The following is a 27,667-nucleotide window of genomic DNA, read 5'->3' as shown; positions in this document are numbered from 1 at the left end:
ATTTCGGTTTTGTGTTCTCATCGCCTCACTATCCCATCTTGCAATTCATGCCCATTATCACTCAATCTCAATCTCAACAAGCTATGGAGCAACAACCTTCTCGATTTGGATTAGGATTTGCAAACCCACAATCAAATCCCAATTCAATTGTTAACGCTATTGTGTCAAGGAATGTTCCTACCACTTATGACCTGCTGAATACAATTACTTATGATGACACTATGGTCAATCAACCTGATGAGATAGATGTCCAAATCAATCATGTTGACCAGTTCCTTTCGAATCTTGACAATGTTTAAATGGTAGATGAAATCATCAAAATTCGTAAGAGCCTCATCTTCGCTAACATAGTTGCCTGAGGCGTGACTGTTGCATCACGTGATGCCCTAGTACCCGCAAATCCACAAGATCCCCCTCAACAACATGTGTCCTTGTCGTTACCCTCGTCATTATTTTCAACTCCACAGTAAACCCAACCGCCAATGTGAACACTACCACAGAGTGACCCACTTACATCAATCATATCATCACCTATGGATAGCCTTACATGGCATTATCAACCATTCTATGCCATGTTATTAGGACCCCCATTTTCAGGAGGAGGTATATGTGATGCTAAAAATGTGGTTAGTGCAATAGGCATACACATATAATGAGACAATAAAAACATAATTGAAAGCTTAATTGAAAACTAAATCAAAGATGCAAACCATAAGCCTTCCTTGAAATGTCCCATTTTCCTCTATTCTTGAGGACCTTGGAAGTGTTGGATTGATGGGATCTCAGTGGAGTAATGACCTCCAAAGTTGAGTAGCTAATTGATCATGGTTAACTATGGAGATGATATGAAATGCATGATTTAATAACCTAGATGAACATGCTATGATAAATCCAAAGCTAATTACTAGATAAGTGAAATGCAAAATGCCTATAGTAACAATGCCTAAATTGATATGAGATGGGATGTGTCTATAGTAACAATGCATAAGATGAAATGAGATGGGATGCTTATTGCTCCAAAATGAGGGGTATTTATAGGAATTCCAAGGCCAAAGCTGAGGTGGCAGGAATCGACGGTCCAGATTTGATCTGAAGATATCAAGGGCCAAGATTGAGGAAGTTGGAGAAGAGGTTGGAGGAAGAGACACTTGTCATCTCTGTGGTGACAAGTGTCAAGGAGCCTTGTTCATGAGAGGGCAAGTGTCCAAGGGAGGAGACATGTGGCAAAGGTGCCATGTGTCTCAATGAGAGAATATCCACACCATGAGAGGTTAGGATAAGGAGGTTAGAATGTGCAAGATAGGATAGGGTTAGTTAGACCCAAGATTAGATTGAATGGGTTAGGTTAGGGAATGGTTAGGTTAGGTGGTTAAAGTTAGGAGCTATGTGCTCATTTGAATTTAGAAATTCAAATAATTGGAAAATGGTAATTAATCTCAACAAACTTGAGTTTGTTAACCTTAATTAGGGATTAGAAGAATTGATTAGTATGGGGAGACATTAATTAATTTAAAATTAATTAATCAAAGGGAGATGTGAGATGAACTATATAAATAAATCATTTAGATTTATTTACTAGTAGATGAATGGAGAGATTAATTAAATTGCTTGTGAATTCAATTAATTGGGAAGGGGAATTAATCAAATAAATGCGTATTTAATTAACTATCTTCAGACCATTTTTAGGTGTATACATTTTGCCCCTCTTTGAAGCGATGTGTGACGACGCGTTGGTTCAAAGAAAACCTGATTGATGATGGTGCTTATATTGATTTTGATAGGATGTAGATTCGTTGATTTGATGCGGATTTGGTTTCAATATGATACTAATTTGATTTGGAGATGATAAATCTTGATATGATGTGGTTTCGATGTTTCAGAGATGATAAATCTCGATATGACACATTGGTTCAAAGAAAACTTAATCGATGATGTTGTTGATTCAATAGAATGTAGATTTGATCTTGATTTGATGCAGATGTGGTTTCGATATGGTACTAATTTGATTTGGAGATGATAAATCTCGATATGATGCGGATTCGATGTTTCAAAGATGATAAATCTCGATATGATGCCCTAGACGTTGATTGATAGATATTAATGCGAGGATGCCCCCTCGGGAGATGAATCGGATAATTTTCGAATGATTTTGAATTTTTTGCGATTTTTTTATTTTTCGTTTTTGAAATTTTTGAAATTTTATCGATTTATAGATGGGAATGATTACTCAATTATTTAAGTCAATCTGACTCATTTCCCGATAAGAATTTTGAAATTATTGTCTTGCCAGGCTGATTAGTTGATCAGATGATTAAAAAAAATAAGTGGAATAAAAATCCCACCTAAATGCCCCATTATGAGTTTAAAAAGGTGAATTACTTTTTTCCACTCCTCATTTGTGCTCTACAATTGTTGGAGAAACTTGCTCTGGAGAAAGGACATGGCGATCCTGTATCACCAGTATAGGTTTGAGCGAGTTCGACGATATGAGCGTCCTCCGGCATATGGTCCAACGGTACATACTTCGAGAAAACCCAGCTTTGTTGATTTAACTGTTAGCATAAAAAAAAATTATTTTTTTAGCGTTTTCGTCAGCTGGGTTGGGGAGAAAATTGCATTTTTGAGATGGGTTTTTCGATTAGTAAAATGGGTTTTTCAATTTTAAAAAAAAAAATCGCTTCGCATCTTAGAAAAGAATTCTTTGTACATGCATTTTTATTTTCAAAAAAAAATACATTAAAAAAAAATTATTTTTGAAAAAAATTGGTGGGAAGGGAAGAGGCGGGACGGTGGAGGCTCGATGGCGACCGCCACCACGCCACCCCGGCTCCGCGGGCGGCGTCGGCGCCACTGCGGGCGCCGCAAGCGCTGCGGGCGGCGCCGTCGGTGCCACCGCGTGCTCTGTGGGCGCCGCTGCCGGCACCAACGCGGGTGCTACGGGCGGCGCCGCCGGTGCCACCGCGAGCGCCGTGAGCGGCGCTGCCGGCGCCGCGGGCGCTGCGGGCAACGCCGCAGGTGGGATTTTTTTTTTTTTTTTTGATTTTTTTTAGTTTTTTTATTTTGAAAAAGGAGGATTTGATTTTTGACTAAGCACTCCTGATTGATAAATTTGATGATCAGTTCCGATTATCTTGATGCACACGCAAGATGAGTGAAAATTGATAATGACCTCATGATAGATGAGCGTCATTGATAGGGGACCAACGAGATTTGATAAAAATCTCAATTGAGTAAAATATACTTATAGATAGATTCATTTGATAGATAGATAAATCCAAAAACTGATATGATGAGTTGATTTGATTGCAGGAGCACTTTTTCGTTCTTCAGTCTCGGGAACGTTTCCTGAAGACATGGATGTTGATACCTCATCTCAGCCAGGCAGAGCGAGACCACATTGGCAGGTGTGGTTTAGCTTCCCTTCTTGACATGCCCTGGCCTTTGATAAACCGAGGATTACTGACAGCGTTGGCAGAGCGCTGGCATAGTGAACATAACACATTTCACTTGCCGACTGGAGAGATGACGGTGACACCTAAGGATGTCTACTAAATTTTGCGTATCCCGGTGATGGGTGATTTAGTATACTATGATCTGAGCGAGCGGAGTGGGACAGAGGCACTTTATCGCGTGTTTGGGGATGACGAGATAGGTGGGTACGATATTGCATGGCATGAGATGTTGGAGCTAGGGTATGCCACGTTGCCGACTGTACTCGCAGGATTTGTTGGCGGCTTCCTTTGTCCTGATCACATGTCAAAGGGATTATCTGTTGGATGGGGTCGTCTGCTTGAGCAGATGGTGACAGAGGGGACCCAATTTTCATGGGGGTCATGTATGTTAGCACACTTATATCATGATTTGCACCGAGTTGTCTATCAGGGGTCAGCTGCATTATCAGCAGGGGTGACTGTGCTTCAGATATGGGCTTGGGAACATCTACCTATTACACGACCATTGGCTGACAGAGATAGGCCTGTAGGGAGGCCTTATGCGGAGGGGTATCCCGGGGTCATTGTCTAGCAGAAGCTGAGCAAATTAGAGCACTGTAGACAGACCTTGGATGACCTGGATACTGTGATATGGAGGCCATACAGGGACTGCGAGATTTGGTCTGAGGATGCACTGGAGATGCCATATGTATTCATGACACGATATCTGATTAGCTCGACACCTTACGTCATCGAGCAATTTCCTTGTATGAGGGTGTTGAGACAGTATGGCAGGATACAGGGGATGCCACAGGGTACAACTCATTATGCTTGGCGGAGATTGGATGTGGCTACTTGGGGGCCTTCTATTTCATATGACCATGCCTACGCAGAGTATCGATCATTGGGGCCTATGGATTGGGATTATCTTCCAGGTGTGATGGATAGCGGGATGACACATGAGTATGTCGTGTATTGCATTGCACATAGGTTTCCGAGGCTGACATGTCCAGATGAGCCAGAGCCAGTGTTAGATGAGGATGATGGGAGGCCACGACGCAGAGCTCCTAGATGACGGAGGGATGGTAGAGACAGAGATGATAGCGGAGATGGAGATGGATATGGGGGAGATGCAAGAGATCAGGGTGCTGGCGATGATGATGGTGGAGATGATGATGGGGGGGATGGGAGAGATGATGACGAGGGAGATGGTCGAGCAGTGCGAGTGGCAGCGACAGGCACACCAGGAGCTGGCAGTTCTAGATCTGCTAGGGATGTATATACAGATTGGATGGCCCGGGTGGTCAGACGTAGGAGATCAGGTCCAGGGGATCAGGAGCATCAGGTTCCAGAGCAAGAGGGACCCTTAGTTGAGCAGGTACCTATGACAGTATCACGGGCTGAGAAGCCACAGGCAGAGGGACCTTGATGAATCCTCATTAGGATGTCGTCTCATCAGCAGCAGGCTCAGATCACAGACTTACAGGCTCAGGTTCAGCAGCTAGAGACTCGATTAGCAGAGAGAGACTCTCAGATGGCCTAGTTAGAGGCTCGGATGGCTTCTCTCCTAGTCGAGAGAGATCCGGCTAGGGATAGGTATCAGCAGGCTAAGTCACAGGTACAGTTTTCCGGACAGTCTGCTTCAGAGAGAAGTGCCCTGAAGATGATGCGTCAGGGGATCTGAGAGGTCGAGTATTACAGGACCTTATATTTTACTGTTGTTCCTCCTGATCAAAGTGCTCCCGGATTCTCACAGCTGAGCAAGAGATCGGGACAGAGTCAGACTGAGAGTCGAGGAGTGACAGGGCCACTTCAGAGAGCTCCCCTAGGTGGGGAGTCAGGTGCAGGGGTACCAGTTGGTGCTACTCTACCTGCCGCATCAGGACAGAGTTGTGCTCCGCGTCCGAGTCGTCACACTGATATGGGGCATTGATCTATTTATGTACACACCTTTTTGCGATGAGATATTGATGATTCCAGCGATGTATATTTTGTGATGTTTCTCCTATATGTTGTGATATCATTGTACATTGGACATTTGATCTTGATTTGATGATATGATATGCAGTCGATCCTATTTGCTCTATATGTCCTATGAGATGATGGATGCATTCTATTTGATATATGATTATGATGTGCAGTTTATTTTCATGATGTATGCTTGATGTATGCTTTAATTTTTATATGCTTGTGAATTCTAGATGATGGATATATCATGATGTAGTATTTACATGATGTATGCAAATATGTATGGTGATGCTTATAATTTCTATGTGATGTTTGTGTGATTGCAATGCTTGCTATGTTTATGATATTTTTATGATTTTCTCATGCATGTTAATATGAGATGGATGCAATGCAATGCAATGGTGTTATTTCATATGATTTGAGATTTGATGAATATCATGCAATGATCTTACTAAATGAATGAAAGATTTGATGCTTTATATGAATGGTGCCTTGGTATGCAATGGTTACATGAGATGAACTAACTTATCATGCAGGATGAATGAATTGATTATGTTTGTTATTGTCCAATGTACTCAATCACGTAATATGAGAGGTAACACCATGTTAGCTTTGGCCTTGGAAAAGATGAGCATTGTGATCCCATGCAGAATGAAATGCAAATCTATCTTTAAATGTAATGCAACGCAATGATCGGACCGGTCATGGAGTCATTGCTTTGTTTCATCATTGAGCCTTTAAAATGTGGGAAGTGAGTGCAAACATCAATGGTATAATTGAACCATGATGACCTGAGCACTATTTTCCTAGGTTTTGATATTGCAAGTTAGCACAAGCATCGAGGTATAATTGAACCAAGATGACCAGAGTGTTGCTTGCGTAAAACAGGCAGTATTAACCATTTCTATATGCAAGTCTGAAATGTCTTCCATGATATTTTGATGATCATTTCCTTAGACAACTTTGCACATATTAATGATTAATTTACAGACAGTAGACAAAAAAAATATCATGTTCCTTCCTCGTTCCTCTAGTTAAAGACATCCTGGAGTTACTCAGAAATCATGATAATGAAAATCCAAATAAAATAGTTGAACCATCATTGCCAAATGTTAAAATCATGAGTCAAGATATATCATCCATTGGTATGGGTTTTATCATGTTTAGATTGATATGTGATAGTTAATGGTTGATAATGTGATCTTATGTTCAACATTGGATGTGTCTTAGTTTTTCACTTAACAAGCGTTGTCTGACTATTGTTCTACCTGCTTTGATTAAGCTCAAAATGGTCAAACTTTTTGCCCCCAGCCAGGTTCAGGATTTTGCCCCCAGCCTAGAAACAAGCCTTATTATGATATAGTCAATAATCCAAACTATGACGAGAAATCACCTGGGATGCTTGCATATGTACAAAAGGCTTTTATGATGAATATGAACAGTGTTGATGGAAATGAATGCAAGCGGAAGAAAGCGCGAACCAATAAATGGCAGAGCTAGCCGACAGATAGCGCTTGTTTGCCAGGTTTTCACCATTTGTTTTTATTGCACTTTTTCTCATATTTGATTTTCTTTTTTTTTTTTTGGATTTTCAACTTTTTCACTTTTTAGGATTTTCTGCTTTTTCACTTTTTAGGATTTTTTTGGTTTTTCACTTTTTAGGATTTTTTTGGTTTTTCACTTTTTAGGATTTTTTTTGCTTTTTCACTTTTTTTTTTTTTTTTGATTTTTCAGACATAAAACTTCTTTAGATGCATGCTATTGATAGGTTCTTCGAGTTGATCCCTATCTTGTGTTGATAACTGATATGCTCCTGATCCAAATATTGCTATGACCACAAATGGACCCAACCAGTTTGGTTCAAATTTTCCTTTCTTTTCTCAATCTGCCTGGTTGCGTGGATTTTCCTTTAGCACTAGTTCTCCAACTTGAAAGATTCTTGGTTTAACCTTGTGATTATAACTTCGGCACATGCTTTGTTGATATACCTTTAAATGGTCAAAGGCATTTTGTCTTCGTTCCTGGATCAGTTCTAACTCTTTTAGTCTAGACACTCTTTGTTCTTCATCTGGGATGAGACCTTTTAGTGATACACATAGAGAGGGAATCTCTACTTCGATAGGCAATATGGCTTCTGATCCATATACAAGAGAGAAAGGTGTGGCACCTGTTGGTGTGCAGATACTGGTGTGATAGGCCCAGAGAGCAGGGTTTAGTTGAATATGCCAATCTTTCCCAGCATCGTTCACTATCTTTTTGAGGATTTTCAGAATAGTTTTGTTAGATGCTTTTGCCTACCCGTTCCCTTGTGGATAATAGGGTGTGGAGAATCTGTGTTGTATCTTAAACTTTTCACATAGCTCTTGTACATCTTGATTCTTGAATGGTTGCCCATTATCAGTGATAATGGTCATTCGTATTCCATAGCGACAGATGATGTAATTCAAGATGAATGCAGCAATTTGTTTTCCTGTGATATTTGTGAGAGGTACTGCCTCAATCCATTTTGTAAAATATTCTGTAGCTACAAGGATGAATTTGTGACCATTTGATGAAGACGGATTTATTTTTCCTACTAGATCAAGACCCCATTGACAGAAAGGCCAAGATGTTGCCAAAGCATGAAGTTCTTGTGCTGGTTCATGGATCAAGTTCCCATGGATCTGGCATTGTTTGCACGTTCTGGCTACCTAAAAAGACTCTCGTTCCATAGTCGGCCAATAATAGCCCAAGCATATGAGTTTTTTCAAAAGGGTAAGACCACTTGAATGAGTGCCACAAATGCCGTTATGGACTTCCTTTAAGGCCTTCTCAGATTCTTCTTGTTCGAGACATCTTAAATGAGTACTGTCTAGACCTCGTTTAAATAGGGTATCTGCGACAAGGGTATAATGGGAGGATTGGCGAATAAAATTTCTCTTTTGGTTCTTCGATAAGTCAGGAGGTAAGATGTTATCTTTTAGGTATGTATAAATTTGGCCATAGCGGGAGGAATCATGTCCTATAAGTTGACAGATGGTTTGGGAATCAGGACAATTATGAGACGGATAAAACAACTCTTCAACCAGGAATTCATAATGCTCTTGATTTTCCTGTGTTTGTAATAGAGAAGCAAGTGTGGCCATGGCATCTGCTACTTTGTTATCATTTCTTGGAATTTGTTCAAAAGTGATTTCAACAAAATATTTCTTGAAGTCATCCACCATCTTTTTGTAAGGCATGAGTTTGTCATCTTTTGTTTGATAGTCATCATTGATTTGATTGATGATGAGCTGAGAATCTCCAGCGACATGAAGTTGTGTGATGTGCCATTCCACAGCCATTTTGATACCCGTAACCAAAGCTTCATATTCAGCAGTGTTATTGGTGCATGGAAAGCTTAATTTGTATGCTTTCTAGATGGTATGACCTTGTGGTGTGATGAATAGAATTCCTGCTCCTGATCCGTGTTGTGTATATGAAAGATCAAAGTACAGTTGCCATGCTTTTGTTGTGACTGTTAGGATATCAGCGTCAGGAAACTCAATTTGTAGAGGATGATCATCTTGAAGTGGTGCCTCTGCTAGTTGATCTGCGATGACTTGTCCTTTGATAGCTTTTCTATCTACATACTCAATGTCAAACTCACTTAGGATCATGATCCATTTTGCTAGTCATCCCGTCAATGTTGCCTTGCTGAGCAAATATTTCAATGGATCAATTTTAGCTATCAACTTGATAGAGTGAGATAGTAGATAGTGTCTTAATTTTTGAGAAGCAAAAACTACTGCCAAGCATGCTTTTTCTGTAGGGGAATAGTTGAGCTCGTATCCCACTAGTGTTCTACTGATGTAGTAGATGGCTCGCTCTTTTCCTTCATTATCCTGTTGTGCTAGCAAAACTCCTAATGATACTTTAGTGGTCGAGACATAAAGCAATAACGGCTTGTCTGGAATTGGGGACATTAGAATGGGTGGTTGCATGAGATATACCTTGATTTTGTTGAATGCCTCTTCACATTGATGGTCCCATTTGAAATGAACATTTTTATGTAATAGATGGGTGAATGGTTGACATTTATCTGCTAGTTGAGCCACAAATCTTTTGATTGACTGCAATCTTCCTTGTAGTGATCTGAGCTAACTTATATTCTTGGGAGATGCCATTTCCATGATTGCTTTGACCTTAGCTGGGTCTACTTCGATACCTCTAGCTGAAACAATGTATCCCAATAGCTTTCCTGAAGTGACACCAAAGGCATATTTCTTAGGATTTAGTCGTAGCTTGTACTATTCTAACCGATCAAAGATCTTTTCCAGTATTTCAATATGTTCTTCTCTGTTGTATGATTTTGCCAAGATGTCGTCCACATAGTCTTCCATGAATGTATGCATCATGTCATGGAATATTGTTGTCATAGCTCTCTGATATGTGGCACCTGCGTTCTTTAATCCAAAGGGCATGACATTCCAACAAAAAGTACCCCATGGATATGTGAAAGTTGTCTTTTCTTGGTCCTTAGGTGTTATTTTAATCTGATTGTATCCAGAGAAACCATCCATTAGAGAAAACATGGAGTGTCCAGCTGTTAAATCTACAATGATGTCAATGTTAGGAAAAGGAAAGTCATCCTTTGGACATGCATTATTAAGATCTCTGAAGTCTGTGCATACTCTGATACTTTTTTCTGGCTTGGAAATAGGAACAATGTTTGATACCCATTGAGGATATGCTATAGGTCTGATGAATCTGACATCAAATAATTTTTTTAGTTCTGCTTTAACCAAGAGAGCAATATGTGGATGCATCTTTCTTAATTTTTGTTTGACTGGTTTGGCTCCTAGATTGACATTTAAGTGATGCATAATAAGCTCTAGATCCAACCCTAGCATGTTTGCATACGACTAGGTGAAATTGATTTGTCTTCGTGTAAAGAATTCCATATATTCTTTCCTTTCCTTATCTGTCAAAGAAGTTACTGGATGTAGGATCTTGGGTTGCTCTGATGTCTCAATGTTAACTGCTTCTGTTGGTTCAATCAAAATGGATGACCTTTCTTGATAGTACTCAGGTAAAGTGTCAAATCTTCCATCTTCCGGCGCCTCGAGGAGGTTTTCACCGTTAGATACGTCCTTTTTTACTTTTTCCTGATCTAATGTTGCCAAGAAATGGTTTTCAACGTTAGACCTGATATTGTTTTCTTTATTTTCACTTTTGCGACTACGAGATTTGGCACCCACTTGACTGGAAGATGCGTTGCTGAAATTCCTGGTTGAAGTTGTTGCGGGTTCAATTGCATTAAGATATACGGATATAGCATAGTCATTTGGAAAGGTATCAATGGCACTATGTCCTTCATTTTCCCATTCAATAAGTTCGGGGTGGAGTAGAGGTAAAGGATCGTCTGGTTGAGATGTTTCGAGAGTATTTAGGGTCATGATTGAGTTATCAAAGTCTTCGATATGTATGTCAATGTCTAGAACGGTGCTCTCATCAGAATGACCTCGCCCAGGAAGCTCTTGATCGTCCTCAATTAATTCCAAGTCAGTCGAATGTGATTCTAATTCAAGTGAACTAGTTCCTAACGTTTTTCCTGCATACGTGTGAACTACATCGACTCCTACATCTTCTTTAAAGCAATTTTCTTCAGCTGACTCTTCAGAATGATAGGAATCCCATTCCCATTCGTCAGAATCTGTCTCACTTGCAGCTTGCAATCTATAGATTTGTTCATATAGCTTTTGATGTGTTTCTTCTGTTTGTCTTGCTATATCTTTCCTTCTCTCATATTCAACTTCTTCTGGACTGAGATTGAGTTCTGTCAACTTTACTATGAGTTCTCCTTGATTAGTATTAGGTTCATGCTTGTTTTGATTGAGAGTTAATGTTGCTTGGGAGGTATTATTGGTTTGTTTCTCTTGTTGATTTGAGGATTGTTTCTTTTGCCATTTCATGTTTAGTTGTGATCGTTGCTTTGCAGATGCTTCTTCCCTTTCAATTGCAAGTTGTTCTTATCTGTTTTCATATTCTTCTTTTTGTTGATTAGAAGATGTGTCTTTTGGTGGAGTAACTTGTCCATACCCTAAGCCTACTTTGTCTGTAGCTTGCTGATTATGAGGTTGGATAGCTTCTCAGATACCTTCTTTTCTTTTTCCTATAGGACCTGTTCCAGTGTATCCCATCTTTTGAAGAATGTTGAATCCTTTCCCATATTTTTCTGTAGGTATTCTGACATTGTTGATCTTTTGTTGAATTTCTTCATCTTTGTATAGCCACTATAGCACATCTTTGTCTTCTATCTCCTCTGATAAGGTTCCAGCACTAATGAATGCTCCATCAAATATTGGAAGATGTTTCACAATTGGTTGTTGTTTAGAGTTTGATGGTTTTCCAAAGGATTTAGGAGAGAGTGGTAATTGTGATATTGAGTATTCTCCATTTCCTCGATCTCTTAACTGCATTTGTTTTTCCATACTTGATAAAATAGAGGCAAAGGATTGTTCTTTGGATTGTGTGTTCGAAGATGACGCCTCCCTGTTATGAGGAACAATGACTTCTTGAGCTATTTTTAGATTGCTGCAATACTGGAATGGATTTGAATCTGCAGATATTGTGATTTCTTGTCCATCATATGGAAATTTGACACACTGATGATAGGTTGATGGGACAGCTTGTAAGTCATGTATCCATGGTCTCCCCAGGAGTATATTATATGATAAGTCCAAGTCCAGAACTTGGCATGCTGTGTTTTTCTGTAAAGGTCCTACTCTGATGGGTAGTATCACAATTCCCTTAGAGGAACGTTCTTCTTCATCATAGGCTTTTATGGTGATCTTTTTACGGGGATCAACTGCATCTTCTGAATATCCTAAGGCACGAACAAGACTCGATGAACAAATATTTAGGCCAGCTCCACCATCTATTAGAACACGTTTAACTCGCGTTTTGTGAATGAGGACTTCAATATGCAAAGGGGCGTTGTGGGGGTATTGCAAGGATATGTCGTCTTCTTCGGTAAATGATAAGCAGTGAGGATTTTTGAGGTGTCCCACCATGGTTTGGAATTGATCAATATCAAGATCTTTGGACACTGTGGTATCTACTAATGCTCGTTCAAGAATCTCTTTGTGTGCAGGCGACAATTTTAAAAGTTCTAAGATGGATATTTGTGCAGGTGTTTTCTGTAATTGATCCACTAGATTGTATTGTTTGGTAGTGGATGGCGTGTTTGTTGTAGGACTCGGCAAAACAACTTTGGCTTTACTTCGTGTGATAACATGAATAGGTTCGTGATGTTGTTGTTCTTTAACGACGATTACATTTACCACATTGTCATATGTATGAGCATAGTTTACCTTTGCTTTACCTTTACCATTTTGCCATGTTGATGATTCACCCTTCTCATAATTAGGAAGCGGAGTTTTGAAAGCTGTGTGAGATTCATTTGTTGTATGTCCATCCACAGTTATTATTCCATTATCAATCAAATCTTGGATAACATGTTTTAATCGTTGACAAGCATCTGTTTTGTGTCCTTTGTTTCGATGGAAATCACAATAATGGTTGTCATTCCACCAAGCAGGTTTTACCTTGGGTTCAAAGTTTCTTTCTTCTGGTAATGTAATCAATTTGTTTGCGATAAGTGTTTTTAATGCGGACCCAAGGGGTTCACCAATGTTTGTAAATTGTCTTCGAAAGAAAGTTTTGATAGTTGCTTTTTGGTGATTGTTGTCTTGTTGAGTTACTGCTGAGTGATTGGATAAATTGAAACTGGTTGCTTTGGTTTTACATTGTTGTTATCCACTATCCCGTCATTGACGACATTACGATTTCTGTTCCAAAATTTTGGTTTATCATTATGATTATTGTTGTTAGTGTTTTTAGGAGGGTGAACTCCTTCTTTGAATATTTTCAACTCACCTTTCTTTATCATGGCTTCTTCCATTCTGATTCCATTATCAATCATTTTTGCAAAACTTTGGTTTCCTTGCATTTTCAAGTGATAACTCATTTGATCATTTAAGTTGTCTATGAAAATGTCCATTTTCTCATACTTCGGCACTATACGAGGGTACCTCGAAGCTAATCGCCTCCATTGTTGTAAGAATGTCACGAAGGGTTCTCCATTTTTTTGTTTTGTGTTACATAGGTCTAGCATGGTTATTTCGTGTTGAATGTTATAAGCGTATTGGGATACAAACTTATCCACCAACTCTGAAAATGATCTGATTCCTGGTGGAAGCTTTGAGAACCATTCCATGGCTAATCCAGTTAAACTCTTTGGAAATAGTCTCATTAAGTATGTATCTTCATGTGCAAACTCCATGCTCATTGTGCAAAATTATCTTATGTGATCTTGAGGGTCAGTGCTTTCGTCATATTTTTTCGTACCTCGGAGTCTCGAAACCTATAGGAAAAGGTATCATGTTGAGGTTTCTGTCAAATGGATAAGGACATATTTCTCGAAGCGAGTATTGCCTAACATTTCCTCTTTGCATATCTTGGATTTGTGTTTGCAATGTTTGTAGTCGTTGTGTTAGAGTCATGATAGGATTATCAACATGATTTGTTCTTATACGACCATGATTTTGCATTCTAGGAATATATTGATCTCTTCTTGTATCATCTCTATCCCTTCTTGTATCTTCGTTGGATTGAGTGTTATTTAGAATTTCTACTTCCTCCCTTGTGGGAATGTAAGTTTCCTCATTGTTTCTGGTGTTGCTAGGAACTGACGTGGTATTAATTTTGAGACCAAACATGTCCTCATATTGTTCATTATTAGGAGGAGGACCACTTTTCTTTTGTTTCAATTTGTTTACATCGAAATCTTGGGGGAGTGTAGCACCAGATTGGGCTAACATTAGGAAGTATTTTTCTTTTTCTCCCTCCAATAATTTCTTCATAAATTTGTCGAATTGAGGATCTTTCTTGATGTCTCTGATATTTTGTTCTGTTATTTCCTCTTCAACTTGTATTTCATCTTCAACTTGTATTTCATCATCATGTTCCATGATTATATAGTCTGTAGTTATCTCAAACGTTTCTATTTCTGTTTCTGCAATTTTCCGTCTCTGAGCCCTGGTTAGAACGGGCATACACGTGTTTTGAATGTTTTTCAAGGTTTAAGCCTTGAGTAATGTGTCGTTATAAGTGATCAATTCTTGAGGTGAAAGTTGTAGATGTATAGACACAAAATGATCTTTTCAAGTATTTTCTTGTTTACAAGTTTTTCGACCTTAGTTTTTGGAGAGCAAATTTTGTGATTTTTGATAAGACCAAGTTCAAATAGGAATGATATATCCTATGATAAAGAACGAGGTTATTCTGATCAAGCGTTGTAGTTTCGTGATTAAAGGATGATAGATCCTGATGAGAAACTATGTTTGAATGATCAGTTTATCAAAGACCATGTGTTGTTGCACTTTAAGGTGTTTGATCTTTAACTTGTTTTTGAGGTGAATACTTGAGACTTTTTGTGTGTCTTGTTCTTGAATATGTTTTTGACAGAAGATAACTTGATTAAATGACCCAACAAGATGACCTATCCTCTATTCTTGACTGTTTGAGAAATGGGTTGTTTTTGCTTTCTGATTTTGATGTATTTTACCAAAAACGCTGATAAAATGACCAGGAACTCTGCTGTTTAGACCAGAAACATTGTTGTTTAGACCAGGAACTCTGTTGTTTAGACTAGAAACGCTGCTATTTATACCAGAAACGTTGTTGTTTATACCAGAAACGCTGACAGACTTACCAAAAATGTTACTATACTGACCAAAAATGCTGACATACAGACCAGAAACGCTGACTGACAAACCAGGAACTCTGTTCTGCTATACAGTGACTCTAAAGTTCAAATAATGATATGTAGGTTTAGCAAATTGAGTGTTTGAACTTAGGAGATTTCAATTTTTGACCCCACTCTTAATATGCTCAACCTTTGAGAGTTAATGTTGAAATATGAGAATTTTGACATTAACACCAACAAAGCTAACCTTTGGACTGAAAATGCGATTGTTTGGACCGAAGGTGCGACCGTTTGGACTGAGAGAGCTAATGTTTGAACTGTAAATGCAAATGTTTGGATTGCAAATGCGACTATTTGAACCGCAGGTGAGACTATTTGGACTGCAGATGCGACTGTTTGAACCATAGGTGAAACTGTTTGGACTGTAGATGCGACTGTTTGAACCGTAGGTGAGACTGTTTGGACTGCAGATGCGACTGTTTGAACCGTAGGTGAAACTGTTTGGACTGCAGATGCAACTGTTTGGATTGAAAGAGCTAATCTGCTACAAAACTTGTGAATTTGACAGTTTGAAGTTTGAGTTTTCAATGTTTGTTGTATTTTAATGGATGATATCTTGACTTGACTTACAAACACAGAAATCAAATTATATTTTTGTTTCAAAGGTTTTTAATTGTTAAAAACACATCAATCAGTCTATCTTAAGGAGATTGGCTGAGAATGAAAACCTTTGCTTGTTGACTTAGGTACACACCCAATAGCTAATCAGAATACGGCCGCTAAGTCTCACGCAATGGATTCTCAATGCCATATTATCCGACTCCAAACGCTAATGGGGGCACAATATGGCAAGTGTCTTGGGAGAGTTACTATCTCTCTTGCACAAAGATTATCACCCTTTCGGAGGTGAATCGGGTAGCTTCTATTTTAAAGTTCTTAGTCAGGGATTCCATTTGAAATTACCCCTTGAAGTCACACAAGCATGATTGAGGCCTATAGCCCAACAAGGTACCGAAACAAGTTGTAGTCACATAAATGTGATTGAGACTGCGAGGCCCTACAAAATGCCCGATATTAGAGATCTCAAAGAGAAAACTCAAATAATCCCATTCTCTGAGACTTTAATCATCATATACCTATTTATTATAGTGAGTTGGAATGCTCAGGTCCAGCTGTACTCACTTGGGTCGTTCTCACAGGGTGATTACTTTTTCCCACTGTGACAGGCCCTCTAAAGATATGCAATTGAAACAAAGGATGAGTCTAGCTTTCTGATCGCCTAAGAAAGGTGAGAGCATACTCGCCTATCATCAAGACACGTAAGACATGTTTGTTCATTTCCATTGTAATTAGTCTATGTGCCTAATTTAACAAACATAAGTGCAAAATCTCGTAGCTGCAAACAAAGTTAGTAGTTTATATTGCATTCTTTGGCGGCAAAGTAGTTTATAACTCTGGTCTTTTACAGCGAAATAAGTATCTGCAAAACCAACAATCTGCAAATTAGGTTCGGAAGAATGACAGTCCAGAAGCAGAAATGAGGAATGCAACATACAATATTTGCAAAATTAATAAAAAACTGAAAACGCCATCAAATTGACCAAGAATGCCATCATATATGCCAAGAACACCGCTCTGCACACCAGAAACGCTACTCTGCAAACCAAAAATGTTGTTCGGCAAACCAAAAACATTGTCAAACAGACTGAAAATGCTGCCAAATGTACCAAAAATGCTACCATACATACCAAAAATGCTAAAGTACAGACTGAAAATGCTAAAGTACAGAAAAGCATAAAAATAGTGTTGAGGAATCTCCCAAAAACGCCATTTGAGGTGTCAGAATGTCACAAAAGATGCCAAGAACGCGATTCGGGAGCCCAAGAGAGCTAAACTGCACTCCGAAAGAGCTAATCAACCTGTCAATGAAATTTCCTGCAAGCAAACTTGTTAAAGATCAAAGGGGCTAGGCCCCACGGTGGGCGTCAATTAATGTGATGCTAAAAATGTGGTTAGTACAATAGGCATACACATATAATGAGACAATAAAAACATAATTGAAAGCTTAATTGAAAACTAAATCAAAGATGCAAACCATAAGCCTTCCTTGAAATGTCCCATTTTCCTCTATTCTTGAGGACCTTGGAAGTGTTGGATTGATGGGCTCTCAGCGGAGCAATGACCTCCAAAATGACAACTCAAGAGTTGAGTAGCTAATTGATCATGGTTAACTATGGAGATGATATGAAATGCATGATTTAATAACCTAGATGAACATGCTATGATAAATCCAAAGCTAATTACTAGATAAGTGAAATGCAAAATGCCTATAGTAACAATGCCTAAATTGATATGAGATGAGATGTGTCTATAGTAACAATGCATAAGATGAAATGAGATGGGATGCTTATTGCTCCAAAATGAGGGATATTTATAGGAATTCCAAGGCCAAAGCTGAGGTGGCAGGAATCGATGGTCCAGATTTGATCTGAAGATATCAAGGGCCAAGATTGAGGAAGTTGGAGAAGAGGTTGGAGGAAGGGACACTTGTCATCTCTGTGGTGACAAGTGTCAAGGAGCCTTGTTCATGAGAGGGCAAGTTTCCAAGGGAGGAGACATGTGGCAAAGGTGCCATGTGTCTCAATGAGAGAATATCCACACCATGAGAGGTTAGGATAAGGAGGTTAGAATGTGCAAGATTGGATAGGGTTAGTTAGACCCAAGATTAGATTGAATGGGTTAGGTTAGGGGATGGTTAGGTTAGCTGGTTAAAGTTAGTAGCCATGTGCTCATTTGAATTTAGAAATTCAAATAATTGGAAAATGGTAATTAATCTCAACAAACTTGAGTTTGTTAACCTTAATTAGGGATTAGAAGAATTGATTAGTATGGGGAGAAATTAATTAATTTAAAATTAATTAATCAAAGGGAGATGTGAGATGAACTATATAAATAAATCATTTAGATTTATTTACTAGTAGATGAATAGAGAGATTAATTCAATTGCTTGTGAATTCAATTAATTGGGAAGGGGAATTAATCAAATAACTGCGTATTTAATTAACTATCTTTAGACCATTTTTAGGTGTATACAGTATCTACAATGTGTCGGTCAATTTATCATCTACACAACTTATCACATTGCTATCGTTGATGGCTCAAATTCCCATGATGTCTAGTGTAATGCAAGTCACACCTTTCACCAATTCAGCACTTGACCTATCAACGTGTCTTGTACACAAGCGCTAGCTTGGACTAGGAGAATGCCATTCTATCTATTTTCATCTATGGCATAGATTACGACTGGGGGTATGAGCTACACAATGTCATCATCATCTATACCCCCACCTATGCAATCAATGTCACAAATTGTTAGTGCTCCAAAATATCAACCATAAGTGACTTCTCAACCTGTCATCTTGCAACCGTGATTCAGTTACTTGCAAGTGCCCCCTTCATTATATGTTGCCACAAATATTCATCAGTTACCAGGTGGGGCTATTCAAAACCCCCCATCATATAATACTCAATCCAATGTATATCCTGACTATACTAGGGGTAGTTATCTCCAAGGTAGCACTCCCCAAATTCAACAAATTTTGAACATGTAGTATCAACAACCCATTGCTCCACAACGGAATGTTGCATCGTACTCGCAGTTACCACAATATCAACAACAACTGCTTGGCCAAAAACATATCCCTGTTTATCAAAATATGGCAAGCTATCAGAATCCACCACAACAACCAAATTATCCTCATTCTCATCAAGTGTCATACCAAGTGCCACAATATCAATCTACTACACCATCTCTTGATCATTTTCCTATCAATACTGAATGGGAAGAAATGAAGGCTACTCTTAAAATATTGCAAGAGAATAGCTTTGAAATTTTTTCAAATTCTATGAACTCTATCCTTACCCATTTGACAAATCAATAATGGCAATATCCTTATCTAAACACTTTGAGATGCCTAGATTCAATAAATACAAAGGGAAAGGTGATTTGCACCATCATGTTAAGGATTTCTTTATGAATTGTCATGGTGTGATATTAAACCTTTTGTGGTTATTCCCCAAGAGTCTTAGTGGACCTACACTCGAATGGTTTTCTAAAATACCATTCAAGACTCACTACCTTCACAAAGCTATTTGAGTGTTTTGTGGCTCAATGTCATTACAATATAGAAAATGATGTCTCCATGCTTGATCTATGTTCAGCCAAGTAGAAGGGTGGTGAAAGTCTTGTATATTATATCCAAAGGTGGAGAACCCTCACAGGTTGCCTCCCATGCACCATGTTAGACACACAATTGGTGCTAGTGTTCAGCAGTAATCTCCACCCCGAGATGGCATATTATATTTTACTGAATTGTGCCAGCACCTCCAAAGACATCATGTTTAAAGGGACATTGATAGATCAAGATTTACTTGATGAAGGAATCATCAAACTCTACAAGGAGTATTTTGATAAGCCAGGTAATGATAGATAATGATATTTGAACAAGAACAATCTAAATGTTGTAGGTGATGGGGTCACTGATTCCAAGACAATGCAATTGATCATGGCCACAAATCCACCATCCCCACAAACATATGGTAATCCTCCACAAAAATCTTATATCAACTCAGCACCCCCATCTCATCAACAATCGCAAGTGAAAACGCAAAATGCACAAGCTAATTGGACAAACACAATCACTATGTCCCAAGCTCCTCCTCGTCAAATAGTTTAAAATGGCCTAAGATGCCAATTTGTGTCAATGGATGAACCTTTAGACATCATTTTCAAATGTATGGGGCAACATAGCATGGTTGTGTAATCCGATGAGTCTAAACCCAAACTAGATTGGTATAAAGATAAAGAATATTGTGCTTATCATCACATTTAGGGTCATGACATGAATAAGTGCATGAAACTTAAACACCTAGTTTAGGACCTCATTGACTAGGGTAAAATCACTGTTTATCCTACCATGGGAAAGTCCACAAATGTCAATCTCATCATGTATAAGAATGCTCTTCCTAAGCATCAGGGAGAAGCGAGCACATCCAATGCTAGTCAAAATTGTACAACCAGCAATATCAACTACAATAATGTGCCCTTCGATTATGGTCCTACAATAGGTTACATTTCTTAGGCAGTTGATCATGTCAACATGATTCACATTACAGAGGTTGATACCCAATGTGCAATAACCACTAGGAGAGCTCGTATGTCGGTTCTTGGGGGACTCGCGCCAGACACCACCCCAACAATGCCTGTGTCTACACAATTTAATATACTTGAATACCTAGGGAAAACCTTTGCACAAATCTCCATCCAAGATTTGCTAAAAGCCTCCCCAACCCATCAAGAGATTCCTACTCGAATGTTGCAAGAGGCTCGCATACCTATCAATATTGATCCTACACAATTCTAAGCCATGGTTGCACATCTGTCTTCCACATACCACCTTAGTTTTACACAGTCTAATGGTATGATTCCAGATCTTGATCATATTTGCCTGTTAAATATTGAAGCTATCATCAAACGTTATAAAATCACATAGGTATTGATTGATAATGGTTATGCCCTGTACCTATGTACTTTAAATTTTGTTACTCAAGTGGGGTACATTGTCACGAATATGCACAATCAATGTATCATTATTAAGGCTTATGATAATGCTGAGAGAAGATCAGTGGGGATGATCAATATCCCAATTCGGGTAGGCCTGATAATATAGAGCACATTGTGCCATGTCATTGATCTTGACTTGCCATTAAACATCCTCATTTGGTTGCCCATAGATCCATGCCATGTAAACCATCCCTTCCATATACCATCAATGCCTCAAATTCTTGTATCAAGGCTGCGAAATCATAATCTATGGTGGCACCCAACTGTTTGAGTATTCTCGCACTCTCGAGGCTTCCTCGCCATATTCATATTATTGCCCTGACATCAACATTGGAGCTCCCAAAACCCTAGCCTCTTCTCATATGTTGACCCTGATCCTATACTTGTTGTTGTCAAAGAAAAGACTTCCATTCCATCATCCTTCGTCTTACTCAAGTTCAATGATGCTTGTTGTGGTGAATATGCCCTACAAGGCACTTTCATAGTAGGTGCCCTACCTTTAGATCCCCATGCTCACAAAAACCAAACCAAGGAACAGATGAAGAAAGAACTTGTTGTTAGCCAGTGTAGTTCCACCAAAAGGTCATAAAATGAGATATTAACCAATGTCTCTTCAAGGATGTCTCTTTAGATAATGACGATCGTCTCAATTAATTCAAGGAGAAATATCAATCGCCCACAAATGGGCTACTCAGAAATGGAATTACCAAGGTGGTGGACTAGGCTAGAATGAACAAGGAATTAGAAGACCTATTGATCCAACTCCTAATGTAAACCATCAAGGTCTTGGTTTTGGACGTCCCTCCCATGAAGCCTCAAGTGTTGCTAGCACTTGCAGAAACAATGAAAATGTTTCAATCAATATCAAAGACATGCCTGAGGAGGTTATCAAACAAGCGTACAACGATATGGATAGCTCCTCTACCTTTGGCACATCCTATCTCTTTGATAAATTTGTCCTCCTAATTGAACTTTCCCTTCACCACCTTGAACTCATTGATTAGGGCCAAACTATTGCACACCTAGAAACATTTCAAAATCATACAATGCTCCTATAGTTTCTGGAGGCAAGTGAGTGTGCACCATATTATCATCTTGAGCAAAACACAATATATAAGTTGGACCCTCAAAGCTATTTTGGGGAAGAAAGAATCCTTAACTGCAAAAATGAAAAAGAATCAAAAGATCAAGAGTCTTGTGGTGAAAACCTTTCTAAGGAACCTATAGACCACAAAATAGTAAAAAATAAAGGGTGTATCTTATGGTGAAAACCTCTCCGAGGTACTAGAAGATGAGGATTCTCTTCTTCCCCTCATGGGTGATTATGTTCCTGAGAGATCACCAATCCTCATTAATCAAACCAAAGAGATAAATTTGGGCACATCAGAAAATACACGTAGCACTTATGTCTCTACCTCTTTATCTGACAACAAATTTTAGGTATTCACAGAGATCCTTCACAAGTGGCCCATTAACTTTGCATGGTCTTATGGAGACATGCATGTTCTTTATCTTGAATTAGTAGTGCACCACTTGGCGGTCAATCCAAATGTTAAACCAATTAAATAGAAATCGTACAAGATGCATCCTAGAATTGCATTATTGGTCAAGGAAGAGTTAGAAAAGCTCCTAGAGGTCAATTTTATCCGACAAATTGATTACTCGAAATGGATCTCCAATATGGTACCTATTTCAAAACCTTATGGTGTTGTTAGAGTATGTATAGAATTCAGGGATCTGAATAAAGCATGTTCCAAAGATGATTTTCCACTTCCTAACATCGACATCCTGTTCGATTTGATAACAGGACATGAAATGTTTTCCCTCTTGGATGGATTCTCAAGATATAACCAAATAAAAATAGCAGAAGAAGATCAAAATAAGACGACAATCACCACCCAATGGTGAACCTTTTTCTACCAGGTCATGCCTTTTGGTCTCAAGAATGCAAGAGCCACATACTAACACACCATGACAATGATTTTTTATGATCTCATGCATAAGATACTAGAATACTATGCGGATGACATATTGGGTATGTCAAAGACAAGAGCAAAACCTCTAACTATCCTAGAATAGATAGAGCACCTAGATAAATATAAGTTGCATCTCAACGAAAATTGTGTTTTTGGAGTTACGTCAAGTAAACTCCTAGGATTCATAGTTTCTAGGTACGACATCGAAGTTGATCCTAAAAAGGTTAAGGCAATATTAGAAATGTTTCCTCCGAGAACACTGAGAAATCTACGCAGCCTGCAAGGAAAGTTACAATCCGTTCACTGCTTCATTGCTCAAATTGTAGATAAGAGTCAACCTTTTACCTCACCTTCTCAGAAAAGGTGCAGACTTCAAGTGGGATGCCTAATGCCAAAAATAATTTGATAAGATAAAGGAATGTATGGCTCATCCTCTAGTTTTAATGCCGCCCATTCTAGGTCATCCTTTGCTCTTGTATATCTTTGTTACTCCAACAGTTGTGGGGACACTTCTTGCCCAACATGATGATCAAGGAAAACGAAGAGTGATATACTACATTATTCAAACCTTGGTCGGATATGAGCTAAACTATTTTCCCACAGAAAAAACATGTCTGCTAGTTGTCTTTTGCTTGCAAAAGCTTCGACATTACATCTTGAGTCATACAATCACACTCATCTGCAAAATTGATCCTCTAAAGTACTTGCTATCCAAGACAACCCTCATTGGTCATATGGCTAAATGATTCATGTTGCTAAGTGAATTCGACATTAAGTATGTAGACAAAAAGGCAATCAAAGGACAACTCATTGTTGATCAGTTGGCCAAAACACCCTTGGTTGATGCTTATCCACTAATCATAAAGTTCTTTGATGAATATGTATCCACAGTCACAACACAACCCCCTAGAATATTTACTTCGATGGATCTCACACTCAAAAAGGATCAGGTGTTGGTTTCTTGTTTGTTGCTCCTCAAGGAGATCTCATTCCTAAGTTCTTCAAATTGTCCTTCTCGTGTACCAATAATATTGTTGAATATGAAGGACTCATCATTGGTCTCAAGATAACTATTTAGTGGAATATCACTGATATCCTCATCTATGGAGACTCCCAGATAGTCATCCAGTAGATAAATGATAAGTATCAAACCAAAGATGATAAACTCCTCTCGTATAAATAGATGGTTGATGATCTTAAACAAAACTTCCAGAATATCATATTTGACCAAATCCCCCGAGCACAGAACAAAGCAGTCGATGCAATGGCCACTATTGGTTCTCTTCTCACCATCAAGTCAGATAGCCCAAAATATGAGTTTTTGGTCGAATAGCTTCTTCAACCAGTATTTGAAACATTGCACACAAAAATGGTGTGTAACATTATTGGACCCCAGTCACTCCAGTATCATGACATCCATGCATATCTTAAAGATGGTACACTTCTGCCCAACATGTCATGTACTAACCATCGCAACCTCATTCACCGTTGTGCCCAATTTACCCTTGTAGGAGATAATCTTTATTGTCATGGCTACCATGACATCCTCACTACATGTCTAGATTCAGACAAAACTAATCTTGCAATGAAAGAAGTACATGTTGTAACTTGTGGCCCTCATATGAGTGGATACGTTCTTTCCAAGCAGCTCTTAAGGGTGGGGTACTACTAGCACAACATGGAACATGATTGTTGTGAATTTGTTAAGAAATGTGTGTCCTATCAGCAGCATGGACACCTAATTCATGTTCTAGCTTAGGATTTGCAGCCAATAACAATACCATGGCATTTTTCTATATGGGGCCTCGACCTTGTTGGTAAGATCCACCCTCCTTCCTCAGATGGACACAATTTTATCATTGCAACTATTGAATATTTCACCAAGTGGGTTGAAGTCATTCCCCTCACTCTCACCACCGGTGTCCAAGTGACCAAGTTTATCATGTACCACATTGTTTTCCGCTACGAGATTCCCTCCACCATTATCACTGACAATGGAGCCCCATTCAAAAATAAACATATGCATGATCTTTGTTCCATATTCAGCATCGTTGGTCTACCCCATATTACCCCCAAGGGAATGGCCAAGCCGAGGCAACCAATAAAACATTACTCTATATCCTCAAAAAAAGGTTGTCAATGAAATTGGTCATGACTGGCACCTCCATCTCAATCCCGCCCTTTGGGCCTATCACACCAGTATTTGAACTCCCACTAGAACCACCCCTTATTCCCTTGTTTATGGTGTAGAGGCAGTTTTACCAATTGAGGTGGAATTACCATCATTGCACATATCCTTGAAAGATTTTGTTTTTGGTGAATACTATAGAAGGGCCTGACTAGCTCAACTAGATATCCTTAATGAACAATATTAGAAAGAATGTAATCATTTGTAGATCTATCGAATTAGATTAAAAATACAATATCAGAAAAGGGTTCACCATTGTGAGTTTGAAGTAGGTGATCTAGTCCTTCGATAAAATCCACGGAATCAACAAGTTCGAGTGAAGAAAGGAAATTTTGAAGCCTTGGTTCATATGTGGTCACAACAAAATATGGTTCAGGGGCCTATCAGTTGTCCACTCTAGAAGGGGAGCCTCTCAAAGACCCCCTTAATATCCTGCACATGAATAGATTTTATGCCTAATTTGTGGTAGTGTACCTCATGTTCAAAATCATAAAATACCAAAAGAAAAAGAAAAATATCAAAAATACAAAAAAAGCAAAAAAATGCAAAAAATAGTAAAGAGAAATAAATTCGTCCTCTACTAAAAACCACTCCTTGTGGCACCTTGGTCATGTACATATGGTGAAAACCTGGCAACAGGCACCATGTGTAAAGGGCGGTCCCATTATGCTTTAGTTCTCAAATCCATCTTTCCATGATGCAATATTTGTTGTTACTCGCCCCCCATCTACATCTCCATCACATCCACCTCTTTTCAGTGTGGTGTCCCATGTTGCCTGCATTCCCTCATCTCACATCCATAACTCCCCTCCATCTACCTTACCTAGTGATTCACTTGTCCATAGTCCTTGTAAATAGCCTTTCGTGCTTGGTCTTTTTTTGCATAGTGTCATCTCTTCCTATATATTCCTTTGCCTTCTCCTTAGTCAATTTGTCAGTTGTATATAGGCTTTCCATGTATATAGGTGTCATTGTATATATGTTTGTATCGATCATTTCCTTTGAGGTCATATCCTATCAGCTCATTCTTCAACAGTCTTCCTTTAGAATCATTGTCATCACGATCCTATCGGGTCCCTTTTGTTAGTTCTTCTCTCATTGATCCTTACCCGATCATCAGTCTATGCAGGATGTATCCTTCCTCTAGTTAGACAACATCATCAATCCTCATTAGTTTTTCCTCCTTTGACAAAAGATATCTAAGACACTTGTGTTGGTTTATGATTCTTTTTTATCTTTCTTTATCTTTTTTAGTGCTCCTAGAGTTTTGTTTCCTCTTGGTTGCCATGATCCTTTATATCATGGCACTAGGAATAACAAGGCTCAGGATGTGATCTTGTTGGTTTTGGTTTTTGCTTGGCGCGTTTGTTTTGGATGTGTTCCTTGTACCCTCATGAGGTCTCGGTTATCTCATGTTACGTTGGGGAATTGTCTTCTTCTTGTGGTTGCTCTTGCACCATTTCCTACAGAGTCTTTGCAACTCTATGTGGTATTGGATTAGCTTCTTGTGTTTGTTCATATGTGTCAGTTCATGCATTGGTTGTGAACTTCCACCCTGGTTCTTTATACCCTGGTGACTCATAGATAGTGCTAAATCAAAATAAGTGCTCGCTACATGGCATCTCATTTTGTAGGTGCTCGCACTCTATGATGTTTTATCTGCATATTTTCCACTGCATTTACATTTTCTCCTCATTTTGTCTCTTGTCTCCCATCTTGTCCATTGAGGCATTGTTTCTTTTGAGACATTTCTCGGCCCCTGTTTCCCTATTCACCCTCTCAAGGTGGCATCCCTAGCCATTCCTTCGTCTACTCGAGGTGTTTCTCTCACTCTCTTTCTCTTTGAGTCGTAAGTGTCTTATTGTCTTTGCACTGACGCTATTCTATTGCCACCGCGAAGAGGGGCAAAATGTAGACACTTAAATTTGCCTAGTTAATTTAGTCAAATTAAATCCCCATGGTCACTTGTTTTAATTAAATAGTCTATATTATTTAATTAAATATTTCATCCCCCTTTAGTCAAATTAATTTCATTAATAGGGCCATGCCCAATTAATTTATTAATTCCCCCTTTTCATCTCCTTATTTGAATTTAATTAATTCAAATATCTCAATTTAGCCACATGTCTACTAACCTAAACTACCCTTAGCCTAACCCTTGGGGTTATAACTAACCCAATATATCCACCCAGACCTATCCTCTCCAAACTCCTCCCTCACATGTGTGTGCACACTCATAATTTCCTAATATTTAGGAAATTTGAACCAATTTTATAATATTTAAAAAATTTGAACCAATTTTGGGTGGCCTTCTCCCAAATTGGACATGTGTCTTTGAGGACACATGTCATGCTCCTTGACATTTGTCCTTTCTTGTTGAGCCACGAGGACAATTATGGAATCTCATTCTACATGGCACCCTTAGGATTGTCACTTGTCCTCCTTGACAACAAGTGTTGCATTTTCAAGACCCTTAATCCCCCTTTCATTTTCTATTTAAGCGCTCCCTTTTCTAAGTCATTCATCCACTTTCATGCACTCACAATTCCATAATGCCAAATTTCATCAATGTTATTGCAATCATACCCTCATAATGCAAAAATTCCATCCAACCATTTTATCCATCTTTTCATGCTTTTGAACCTCATTTGCACAATCATGCCAATGTTCATACTCACATTCCATCATCCCACACTCATCTTGAATCCATATTGCAGAATCCCACATCATGGAGCATAATCGAGAATCCAC

General features: G+C 38.8%; 1 protein-coding gene across 1 annotated transcript; it reads left to right on the top strand.

Moving 5' to 3' along the window:
- Positions 1-2,440: 2,440 nt before the first annotated feature.
- On the top strand, positions 2,441-4,860 carry LOC131074702 (uncharacterized). The gene is made up of 5 exons (XM_058011389.2): positions 2,441-2,515; positions 2,775-3,015; positions 3,310-3,404; positions 3,883-4,001; positions 4,527-4,860. Exons 1-5 carry the CDS (start codon positions 2,441-2,443, stop codon positions 4,858-4,860), a joined length of 864 nt encoding a protein of 287 aa, XP_057867372.2.
- The last annotated feature ends 22,807 nt before the right edge of the window (positions 4,861-27,667 follow it).

The sequence above is a fragment of the Cryptomeria japonica genome, chromosome 4, assembly GCF_030272615.1.
Source record: "Cryptomeria japonica chromosome 4, Sugi_1.0, whole genome shotgun sequence".
NCBI classification, from domain to species: domain Eukaryota; kingdom Viridiplantae; phylum Streptophyta; class Pinopsida; order Cupressales; family Cupressaceae; genus Cryptomeria; species Cryptomeria japonica.
Note: the sequence above shows the minus strand (reverse complement) of the source record. Positions and strands in the feature narration are given on the sequence as shown.